The sequence below is a fragment of the Corvus kubaryi genome, unplaced genomic scaffold (assembly GCF_017639235.1).
Source record: "Corvus kubaryi isolate FWS band 111438036 unplaced genomic scaffold, C.kubaryi_AGA036_p1.0 37353, whole genome shotgun sequence".
Taxonomy (NCBI): Eukaryota; Metazoa; Chordata; class Aves; order Passeriformes; family Corvidae; genus Corvus; species Corvus kubaryi.
In genome coordinates, this window is record NW_024581115.1 from 2,405,293 (window position 1) to 2,417,666 (window position 12,374).

At 38.5% G+C, this 12,374-nt stretch overlaps 1 protein-coding gene across 11 annotated transcripts in view; it reads left to right on the forward strand.

Annotated features, from left to right (window-relative positions):
* MBTD1 (mbt domain containing 1) overlaps positions 1-12,374 on the forward strand; it is a 33,606-nt gene that overhangs the window by 4,670 nt on the left and 16,562 nt on the right. For 6 of the 11 annotated variants that reach the window (XM_042032385.1, XM_042032394.1, XM_042032395.1 and 3 more), the window contains 7 exons: positions 3,007-3,208; positions 4,353-4,492; positions 5,067-5,181; positions 5,271-5,356; positions 10,878-10,995; positions 11,591-11,725; positions 12,197-12,285. In XM_042032385.1, the coding sequence (XP_041888319.1) occupies positions 3,007-3,208; positions 4,353-4,492; positions 5,067-5,181; positions 5,271-5,356; positions 10,878-10,995; positions 11,591-11,725; positions 12,197-12,285 (885 nt within the window). The remainder of the gene's footprint in view (positions 1-3,006; positions 3,209-4,352; positions 4,493-5,066; positions 5,182-5,270; positions 5,357-10,877; positions 10,996-11,590; positions 11,726-12,196; positions 12,286-12,374) is intronic. The other 5 variants (XM_042032386.1, XM_042032390.1, XM_042032387.1 and 2 more) reach the window with 4 other exon arrangements.

A 12,374-nucleotide genomic window follows, 5' to 3' on the forward strand; every position in this document is an offset into this window, starting at 1 on the left:
ACTTTTGTGTACAAAGTATTTTGGTTTGGTTTTTTTTTCCTGCAGTCTCTGCCTTTTTGAAATCTCACAAAAAATTTTGAGTAGTTTCCCCAATTGCAATCCAGGTAATAACTGTAAATTAACATTAAGCATGTCCTGCATAAATTATCTGGCAAATATGGTTGTCTTCTGGCAAAAGCTGGGATACAAATGTTTTATGAAAACTACAGTATTATTTTAAAATGGTAAGCAAAGATGCTGATTTGAATTGCAAATTTGATGTTCAAAAATTCTGAATTGGAACCATTTGGCTGAATATTAAGTAAATGGAAAGGTGATACATGAGATTTGTTTTGACAGTGTAGTTAAGCTCAAAAACTTGATGATTGCTACTTTTGAAATTGTATAATGCTGAAGAATGATTTTTCCTAATTGAGCGCCCAACTTTCCATTTACAAAGAGAAACTATTTTCCTTCTCATCTGTGGATATTTTGGCAAAGAAAACTTACCAGTAATATTGAGGTTCTAAATGGAAGTTATGCAAAAGAACAACAAAAAGAGCCAGGTGCACTCCTGTGGTGGTCACCTTACCCCATGCTCCAGCCTCTGGTCCTTCACCTTACCCCCAGCTGCCTGGTTCTTCTTCCACCTTCCCTGGCAGTGGGAGCAGAGCTGGCATGGGGAGCTGGAGGGACTGGGAATGGGCTGCTCTTCAGTTCTTTCTGAGCTGTGACAGCACTTCAGACTTCTGCCAGCAGAGCACTGAGCAGAGCTGCTGCCCTGTAGGTCCAGGGATCTCCAGTCTGGAGTGGGAAGGGGGGGTACCCTGAGAATGGCTTGTACTGCAGCTTCCATAAGAGGGCTGAAGCCATAGAATCACACCTTGGTGTGGGATGAGGGCCTAATGTAGTGAAATCACACCGGCTGACTTAGGGAGGATGAGGGCATGAAGAGGGAGATCCTTCCCTGGGCTCTGAAACACCACGAGTGTCTGTCCTTAAAACCTTCTAAGCATCACAGTGCTCTGGTAGTACTGCTGGGAATGGTTCCTATGGAATCACACTTCATATCTTAGCAGAGACTGTGGTCAAGAGAACTTAAACGGTGGGAGATGTTAAGGAGCTCCTGAAATCTTGAGGAAGATTACTAGTTTTCATCTTCTGCTCTGAAAATTCCTGGCAGTGTTGGCAGGATACTGTATCCATGGCAACGTTGTGCTCAACTTCTGCCTTAAGCTGCACACACGTGCATGCACAAACAAGTCACTGGTGGTGCATGGTGGTGGCAGATGGGACAGGTGACGCTGCTGCCAGCATGGGTCAGGGCTGGGCTTTGTCTGCTCAGTGTTTCCTCTGACAATCCCACAGGCACCCTGATTGCCGGTGTCAGCGCCTTGAGGAAGTTGTCAGGTTATGCCCTCTCCTAAATTTGATTTGGTTTAATGCAACTCTAATTTTTTTTTTTTCTGAGAATATTCGTAATTAACATTACACTGACTTTTTTTGTTGTTTTGTTTCAGAGCTACTGTAAGTGTGTTAAATGTGTTTGCATTATTGCATAACCTTTTGTGCTTACTGGGTTTTTTGAGGATTTTTTTTTTAATAATTACACGCTAGGATTGGGTCAGTGTGGAAATCAGTTTTTCCTTGTAGATATTAGGAAATTCTTTCATAATAGGATTTATTCAGATTGAAAAGGAGAATATAATATAATAAAGGGATAGCATGGCAGAAAAAGGCTTGAATGAGATCTAACAATAAAGATGTTCAGGCATGCACTCTAGGAAAGAGATTTGGGGAATTGTGATGAGATCTTGAGGCTATGGATCCAAATGCAATTTAAGAAGGAAACGCCCAATCACATTATTTTTCTGTCTACTCTGACTTTTAAATAAAATTAGCTCTTGGAAAAGGAAGTTGAGGGAAAGGCTTTCTTAATTTTTCTTCTGTTTCCTTGTCTGTACTTCATTCCCCTAACTTATGCTTCTATTGTAGAGTGTCTTTGTTTTCTCTTTAGTTATTTCCTCTCAAACTTAGTAAATACTGTTTAAGATCTTGGAAATAATTTGAAACTTTTTTCCCCTTAATGAGGGCAGCTCACATAGGAGTAGCCTTGTTTCAATAGAGCTGTGTAAGATATCAATAAAGTAAAAATTGTCACTGTATCAAAATGCATGTGGTGGATGTGCCTCAGAAAAAGTACATCAGTTAATCTCTTGCTTCTTTAATGTCGATGCTGGAAATTGCTTAGCTGTCATGCCTTCTTCAAAATTGTGTGGTTTTATCCTACTTCAGATTTTTTGATTATAGAAAAACTATTATGTAACAAGTTTTTTGTATATGACAGTGTCAAATTAGTCACCTTTCTATCTTTCAGCATTTGTACAGACCCTATTGCCATAGTAACTGAGCTCTTCATAATGGTTAATGTATTAATCCTCAGAACAGCCCTGTGAGCTGAAGAGGTGTTCCTGCTTCACACGGGAGTCATGGACTCATAGGGGAGCTGAGTGATTTATGGATAACCCCACAAGCCAATGAGAGCAGAGAGCCTCTCATTCCTGTTCCTGTGGTATAACTGACCTCTTGGTTGAACTGTCTTTTCTCTGCCCAGCTTTCTCAAATGAATGAATTTTAGTAGAATTGGCTGCAGCCATCTGGAATGTGCTGATTTGCATATAAGATCCCTGTGGCTGTCAGTGTTCAGCGCATCAGGCTTAATGCACTCTGAAGATACCAAGGAAATCAAATGTGTGGACGGCTCCTGTGTATTCTCAGTGGATCATGAGATAGATGTTTTTTTCTTCCTGTATATCACAATACCAAAAATTGGCCAGTTTTGATTATACCAATGCTCATGTAATTGGCAATACATGGCTCATGTCTGTGCTGATACGTCAGTGCCTTAGAATATCTGCTATTGAAGACTGACCTGTGAAACTTTGTAAGCTTGACTTTGAAATCTTTGCATTCGGAACATTCTGATATTCTTTGGTTTTTTTGTTTTTGGTTATTTTTAATTTTTAGACAGAACATAGTTCCCAAGTGGAAAGGAAACGCCGAGACTCATTCGGGATGTTTGACGGTTATGATAGTTGTAGTGAGGACACCAGCAGCAGCTCCAGTTCAGATGAGAGTGAGGAGGAGGTTGCTCCTTTGCCATCCAGTCTCCCAATTATCAAGAACAATGGGCAAGTTTATACTTATCCAGATGGCAAATCTGGCATGGGTAAGTATGTGCTGTGTGAGTGCAAGGAGTTGGATATTGATGGGATTTAGCCTGTGCTGGGTTGTGAGGGTCCAATCCTGAATGTTGGTCCCAACTGAAAAGGGACCAGAGCAGCTGAAGGGTTTGGGTTGGTTGGTTTTGGGAGGGGGAATTGTTTGGGTTCTGCTAAACTGAAGTAAGAGAGGGTTTGAATCCTGCTGACAGGGAAGAAATAGTATGGGAACATCTGCCCTCCTCTCAAATGTGTTGTGTGTATCTGCACATGCATGTGTGTGTTCTCATGTGCATTGGTTTTATTCTTGGAGCTTTGAGGACAACGTCAGTGTGTTCTCTGTGCCAGGCATGCCTTCTCTCTGCCCTTTATTACATACACAATATGTTTAAATATATTTCTTCCTATTCTAGGAAAACTTAATTACTGCTACTGTGTAAAACCTGTTAGTGTATACCTGTTCACTCCTCACTAGCTGTGAGCTGGAGGATACTAGGAAAATAAATCTAAATTTCTTTTGTTATCAGGGAAAAACATTCTTTGTGAAATCCTAGTGGTTAGTGTAGAGCTCTCTCTGGGCAGAATTTTGGTATTGTCTCACTGGCATTAGTTGGTCTCTAAGTCTTACTCATCATGGAAAACACCGTGGGTGATGCTGTCCACCTCTGAAACATGATTCTAGCCAGAAGAAAACTTTGGTGGGCTGGGATACTTGGGATATACTAATTTATGAATCAAACAAGAGATCTGGTTTTATTTCAGGTTGGAAGTGTTAAATATTTAGAGGAAATCAGGATTGGCAGTCCCAGATTCAAAGCAGATGTTTCCTGGAGAACAGTGAAAAACCAGAAATCGGCTTGAGCTGCTTTAGCTGGATCATTCATTTGCACCAGGGGTGAAATTAATAGGGAGCAGAAAGAGGCACTGTTTCACCAGTGAACTTGAGGTTCCTGGCATTTCACTGACATCAGTGGTGGTGTTCTAAATTTTAAATTATTCTCCTGTGCAATTCTCTTTGGGGTCAAACCCTCAGATACCATTTGATGGTGCCACATCCAGTACCTTAATTCTGTCTTCATCATTCTGAATTCTTACTGTGATTTTTAACTACGCTCTTAACATTTTGGGGATTTTTTTCTCTCCTCTGATTAGCTACATGTGAGATGTGTGGGATGGTTGGCGTCCGGGACGCTTTTTACTCTAAAACCAAGCGCTTCTGCAGCGTGTCGTGCTCCAGAAGCTACTCCTCCAACTCCAAGAAGGCCAGCATTCTGGCCAGGCTTCAGGTAGCGGTACAGACACCGTTTTTTTTACATCCTTTCTGTCGTCTGCATGCTGAAATTGGGCTTTTGTACAGATGGCTGCATGTTTTAAGATAAGTTTCTTGGGTTTGAGGGTTTTCTTTATAGAGCTGCAAAATAGTGGTATGTCCATTCACTTAAAATATTAATTGAATGATCACTCAGGCATTTTTGTAGTGTTCAAGAAAAGATAGAGAATTGTCAAGAAATATCATTATACCCTGTCTCAAATTCATTGCAATAAATGCCAAGAGATTGCATTGCTATAAGTTAGATTAAAAGTTCTTCCTTTTGACTTGCTTTTAAGAGATATCTTTTTTTCAGGTAAACAACAGTGAACCTATAATGCTGTTCAAGTTGGAATAGTAGTACAAACCCCATCTTTTGGACATTCCTTACTACTGGTTTTTAAATTTATTTTGTAACACATGTAGTTGTGTGATACTTAGTCTCTGTGTACTTCTAATTTTAGTTTAAATCTGCCAAAGATAGCTACAGACCTGTGGAAATTTCCTGATGAGAGTTTGAAAATATGTTATTTACTTGGGTTGTTGGTTTTTTTTAGGGTAAACCTCCGACAAAGAAGGCTAAAGTTCTACAAAAACAGCCCTTAGTGGCTAAATTAGCAGCATATGCCCAGTACCAAGCAACTTTACAAAACCAGGCAAAGACAAAAGCAGGTAACAACATATAACCAGAGCTGAGAAAAAAAATAGTGAAAGATTTGTGCCTCATTAGCAGCTTCCTAACTAAAATAACTTTTCCTTAGCAGCTGTCCCTGTGGAAGGTTTCAGCTGGGGTAACTACATCAATAGTAATAGCTTTACAGCAGCTCCTGTTACCTGCTTTAAACATGTGAGTATTTCTCAGTTTGTGCTTTCTGTCTATGTGTGTATGAGTGACTCCATGGGAGTTCTTGAATTCATTTTTCCAAAACATTCATATCCAAGTATCTTTCATGATCTATGAAATATAACTGTTAGTATGTATCTGTCCTTTAAAACCATTCTGGACGCCATCAGTTACTTTCATCATATATATACTCTCATAAACAAAAAGGAAGGCTCTTAAATACTTGGGAATTGTTTTTCTCGTGTTCAAGTCACAAAATTATCCCATGTACTGCAGAGTAACAAACCAACCAAGTCAAGCTGTACTGAAAACAGTTACAAAAGGCTTTTTAGATTAAGTCAGGCTTGCTCCATTGTGTTGGACTGATCTTTTCATTACATATTTGGTTTTGGGGTTTTCTTTCTTACTTTTTAGTCAGACTCTCCCTGTCAGTCATGCTGCCAGGTAGTCTGGTATGGGGCAAAATGAAGGCTGTTTAGAAATCTGAAATTTAAAAAGTTAGTTTTCTTTGTATTAGTTTAAAAAGTTTCAAACAAAAAGACATTCTTTAATGACTGAGGAAATTGGAGGATGGGGAAAATATTTAGGACCATCTGTCTTTAATGTGTTTGTAAAATTCCAATAATTAGGCATTGTTTAAAATATTGTCAGTACTTTCTGTCTCTTAAGAAAAAGCTTGGACAGAAGGTGTTTTCTCATCATATTTTTTAATTTGAGAAACTGAAGTGTTCTGTGTTACAAAATTTTTGTTTTGCTCAAAATTATGTGCTGAAAGTTACAATCAAAACAAACATTTTGCTTCATGGAAGTTGTCCATGAGGGAGAAGAGACATATTTTCTCTCCAGCTCAGGAATTCCTGCTGAGGCCTGTCAGCTTATAAACCAGTGGGAGTTGAGGGCTCCTGGCAGTTGGCACTTTGTGAATAGTACCCTTTATGCTCAGAGGCCTCAGCTACTTCCCAGAACAGAGCCTTGCGTTAGGAGAACTTGGGGAATTTGTATCAAATTCCACGTGCTCGAGTCAGCATGTTTGCACTTTGCTTTCACAGCTATGTACATGTAATAAGTGATTCCATAAGTCCATATCAAAAAGTGGCATTTGATAACAGGGGCTGTGCTATTGTACCAACAAATGCCTCAGGATGGGTGGCATCCTCAATTAGAGACAGCTGCAATTGTCAGGTCACTTGTAAATTATGCTCCAACATTCCATTTTATTAAAAGGCGTTGTATGGTCCCTTCTCGCTGCTTCATTTGTTCAGCTGCACAGTGTCCCAGTAATGTGAACCAAGACCACACTCATGGGCACGTTGTACCTTGAAAATTTTCACAAGATAATGGCAACAGTGCTACCAAGTAGCCTGAAAGTTGTTGCTTTTCTGTCCTCATTTTCCTTTTTCATACAAGTGAAATGCAAATCCTACAGTTTTCTTTGGAGATTTCTACTTCTTTGGTGGATATGAGTTAGTGTCATAAGGGTATGATTTGCTTTTAACTTTACTGTAATTATTTCTTTGAAAAGTACATTATTTAGACCAGTCAGAGTCTGAAAAACACATCAGTGCTCTCGTTAGATCCTTCTTTGTCCCACTCTCCACTGATAATTAAACAATATTCTTTTTTTCTTTCTGGAAAGATTATTGCTGTTTTCTGTGTACTGTATTGCTTTGATTTGTAAAAGTTTTTATTAGTTGATGTTTGTTTATCATCTAGATTATGGATTTCATACACCTGTATGTATGTGATGGAAGATATAAAGCTTATTCTGGTCAAGACCAAAGTTTTGAATTGACAGTAAAATCATGGCATATCTACCCTTGAGTTCATTATTCAATAAAATACATCGAATTTACTGGTTATACTGGGTGTACCTGTATGGATATTTGATAGGGAACATTGGGATCAATATTAAAGAAAATTTAAGGGAATTATGACATGTGAGATTTGGCTTATTAATTATTTTTTTAATAACCTGGCATACTTTAGTATCTCAGGTCTGATGTAGATTTCCCACATCAGGTTTTCTGTTGTTTTGTTTTTTTTTTTTCCCCTGGGGATTTATTTCTTCTTCAGTTTAAAATAGTTACATTTTAGAATTAAAGTATCTAAATCTTGAAAGTTCTCTCTCTTTATGAATAATTAATTTCATAGTATTTTGATGTGCTTTTTGTGCTTCCATGTTACCTTTATTCCAGACTTGAGTAACACTAATGAAATTCAGTATCAATAATATGGCCATGCCCATGACTTCAGAGTTCAGTAAACAGAAGTAGGGAACTGCTTTGTTTTATGCTTTCCTACAGGAAGCCCATGACAATGCCAGAATTCCCATTTGTGCACCTTGCAGCCTCTTTTTTTTTTTTTTTTTTTCTTTTTTTTTTTTTTTGGTCAAATTGCATTAATCAGGCACACAGCAGTAGCTGCTGCAAGGAGAAAAACTCAGTTTAATGTTTTTAATATTGAGTTACAGCTTAGTCACATACAGTGAGCTCATTGCTGACCTGCATTCTACTTTTTCTCATCTAAACACTTTTTATTCTTTTCTATAGTTGCTCTTATTAGTTCAAACTGTTCCTACAACTGAAAGCAAGTTACAGTGGTTTGAGTTGTTTTTCAATACTACTTATTGGACAATTTCATGCACAATTAAGAGTAATTATTTATTTTCACTCTGTTGCTAGTGAGAGGCACATTTCCTGAAGTTCTTTATTCCAGCTGAATTTTATTCTGAGCCAAAATATTTTCATTCTCTTGGTTTCTTGTGTTTTTAAACTATATCCAGTGTGATTTAAGGGAGCATTTCCAGGATGCTACACTGGGTGGCAGTGCTCTGCTTTGAAGGTTTTTGTTTAAACCCTTTTGCACATTGACTCCTCTGGCATTACCTGTTCTTGGGGCACTGCTCACACACGAAGTTTCAGCATTCCATACAATCCAGGATTTGGTAGCATCACCATCAGGATTTGCCATTAAAATCCTGATTTAATTTAAAGTCTGGAATCATGGCAGCGTTGATGCCATCCAAAACTTTTAGAAGCCACTTATTTAAGCCATGTGAGCTCTTTGTCCAGCTGTGTATGTGGGGGATACTTGGCCTTTAGGTGCTCCTGTCAAACAGGCCCTTCCTGACTGCACCTTACCTTGCAGAGAAGGCCCTTGGTGCTCAGAGATAGACCCTCCCAGGTCATGTCCTGAAGCAGGAAGCCAGGAACCAGCTCTTCCTTGTTTGAGAGTGATGTGAAGTGGATCTCTTCGTCATGAGTCTGAAAGGTAAATTTGTTCTTACCTGTAAATGATGGTTCTGCTAGTTCACACTATGCCAATCCAGACTGCAGTCACCTTCCAGCCAGCAGATAAATAAGACTTAACACTTCTCTAGTGCTTTCTGAGTTTTTAAAAGCACTCTTCAAACATTGATTGATTAAACAGATGAGACAGAGGAGAGATGAAGAAAGATGGCTGTCACAGCCCTGGTTTATCCAGGTCTTTCTGCCTTAACAATATCCCTAATGAGTGAAGGAGACCAAGATGGTGCAGTGTAGGTGGTGTGCTGTAAACCATCCCTCAGGACAGTACCATTGTCTGGCATTTCAGCAGTGATGCTGCACAGGATGGCTTCCTTCTTGAAGGGGTGAGCCATATGGATTGGTGTAGGAGAACTAGCAGAACCAATGTTTTCACAGACAAGGACAAATTTAACTTTCTGCTATTTCCCTCTATACCAATCCACATTCTAGAAATGAAATTTCCATTGTAGGTTGATGTCAGAAGAAGTGTTTTGATATACTTTTCTCTCTGAATCAACTGAATAGATGAGCAGGCAGTAAAACTTATTCCAGTTGAGTGCAGCTGGATTATGAAATTATTCAGCACTGCTATTTTTGATTGTTTGGCCTCATCTGTATCTCTGTACAAGGCAACAAGATTTGCTAAAATAAGCAGATTGAAAAGTTTATTTCCCCAGTTCAATTCAAAAACCTACACATGTCAATTTAGAGAGGGTAGTGAATATGGGATGGGACTTAAGTTGTATCTGCATATTTTGTGTGTGAAAATAAGCCATCATCTTTTCAGTTGGATTTTTCTCTGGCTGCCAGTTGGCAGAAGAGAGCTCTGTGGTCTAGACTGGTGTAGATGGGTATAGCAGAACATGAAGAGACCAGGCTTCAAGAATAAAAGCTGGCATACCTACATTTCCTTTAGGAGTTAAAACTGGTTTTAAGTTTTGTATAGTCTCAAATACTTCAACTAGTGAAGGGTTTCCCTTTGCAAAATAAGTTCAGCTTTTAGTGCTGCTAGTGGCAATTGCTGATTGCCAGCAAAATTCCAATATTGTCATTTCCAATCATTCAAGATTTATCCAGATTTCTTCACTTGTAGCTCTCAGCAAAAATTCTGTGCAGTTGGAGGCTATTCCCACTGAGTGGTTCAGTTTTCTGGGTTTGCAAAGAGCTTTGTAAATGAGACATGGTGCAGAGCCAGAGATCCCTCCTTCAGTTCTCCCTGTGATAGCTGGGTAATCTCTGAACTGATAAGAATTTATTTTTCTCAAATTTATGTGACTGTTTTTCTAAAACCCAAAATACGAATCTCTCTCTTCTGGGTAGTCTCAAGTTTAGTGCAGACTGAATAATTTTCTAGCTTGTTACCAATATAACTTCATTTGAGTTACTGTTAAAAATTTAGGTTCTTCAGCACTGTGCATTTCTGGTATCTACAATACCATCTTGGACTGACATTTCATGATGCTCTGTTCCACAAAATGTTCTTCTGAAGATAGCAAACTTAATGTAATTTCTATCACCATCTTCTGCAAACCCTTACGAGTTCATCAGGCATGTATTCCTTCTTGTTCCTAACATATTCCTCATACAGGGCAGTGTGAGGGATCTTGCTGTGCCTTTCCTTCTGGTGTTCATTAAAAAGGTGCCACTCAGAGCCTTCTGTTCTTTTTGCCTGCTCCATGGAGGGATCACTTGCAGGTGATGTGAAAGCCTGTTCCTTTGAGAGGATGCGAACCAGTGGATGATAAACCCCACCATAATAAATCATCAGAATAGATTCAAGAAATAATTTTTAGGCATTCTTCCAGCAGCATGCCTGACTTGCAGAATTTAAAGGTTTTGATGTCTGTGCTACAGGTACCATAGTTTTCTTGCAAGTAGAATTGCATAGGAATTCCACCATTCTCACTAACATCTGTAGTTTGTTCCTAATTGAAACATCATAGATAAAACTGACCTGTGAGAATGTACAATTTGTGCTTAACTGATATTCAAATTTGGAATGCTATAGGTTTTTTCAGTAAATACACAGGAATAATTGGATACAATTACAGTGTTATGCATAAGCATCAAATCAAAACCAAAGTAGGTCCTCATAGAAACAGTGGTTTCTAACCATATGTTTGTTATGTGTATATTGAATATTTTATCTTTTTAAGTTGCTTGTAGAACACTGAGATAACAAAAAATGAATATTTTCACATGGTGAACTGGTGACTTTTTAACCCCAACCTTGACAGGCACCCATGGGGACTTGCTGGGGTGATATTGCAGAAGGAGTGCGAGTGGAGGTTCCAAACACTGACTGCAGCCTACCTACCAAAGTCTTCTGGATAGCTGGAATTGTAAAATTAGCAGGTAAATGTGTTTTAGTTGAAATTAAAATAATCAAAGAACTGTGTGAAGGGATCTAATAATTTAGTCAGTGATCACCTGGTGAGTGTAATGCTGGCACTGGTCAGGTTGGCAGAGCTGTGTCTGTAGGTTACATGCTGTAGTGTTGTCACTGTTCTACAGTGGCTGCAGTGATGCTTGAGAATGTCTATCCTTGGTTTGTTTTTTTTAATATTGCCTCAGAGTGCAGTAAGAGCAGTGCAGAGCAGATAGACTGTATAAGAGCTGGCAAGAAGCCTCATTATACAAATCACTTGTCTTGCTAAAAAGTTAGAAATTCAAGGTGGCAGATCTAAGATATGAAAAAGCAGATACTCTGCGTAATTAATTTTGTCCTCTTATGTACAACTCCTAAAGGTTTATAGTTCAAGAATTTTAATTAAATTGACTTACATGATAATACATGCACATTTATCAAAGTAATCTATTCTGTGCATTAATAGCATCCTGAAATGTGCCATAAAAACAACTTGCTATAAAAAAATTGGACAAGAAATATTAATACATATTTTATAGTCTTGTTTAATTCTTGTGGGTTTTTTTAAATGCTTTCTTTCAGGCTACAATGCTCTGCTGAGATATGAAGGCTTTGAAAATGATTCAAGTCTTGACTTCTGGTGCAACGTTTGTGGGTCTGACATCCACCCAGTTGGTTGGTGTGCAACCAGTGGGAAGCCCTTAGTTCCTCCTCGAAGTATGTAAATAGTGGCCTTACTGACTCATGTCAGAGTCTCTTTATTAGACTGAATTTGCTCATGGTCCAGATATCAAGTATTCTTTTGCCATAACAACTCTTTCAACAGTTATGAATTAATAATTTTGACTTTTGGAAAAATAAGGGCTTGACTGATGCTGAAGTGTTTCTTGGAATAGCCCATCTGATGTGACTCAAAGCTTTTAAGATCAGGGTGGCAGCAGTTGGCTAATCAGTGATGGGAACATACACTGATTTAATTTATACTTTGTTATTAAATTCTTTACCCTGACCCATAAACCTAATTTTGGGTAGCATTCATTCTCTAAAGAGGCTTTTTGTCATTACTGTCATGTAGGTGTTTTAATAGTCATCTGGGATTTCTTCTTCACATATTCCAGACTCTAATATTGTCTCTAATGGACAAAATTAAATATCAGTGGCTTATTTTTTCCCCTTCGTTTGCAACAGCTATCCAACACAAATACACAAACTGGAAAGCTTTTCTAGTGAAACGACTTACTGGTGCCAAAACACTTCCTCCTGACTTTTCTCAGAAGGTAAGGCTGATGCAGTATCAATGATGTTCTGTAAAGAAAATTGCACCAGTGTGAAGAACTGAAATATTTTACAGTGGCACATTACCTTC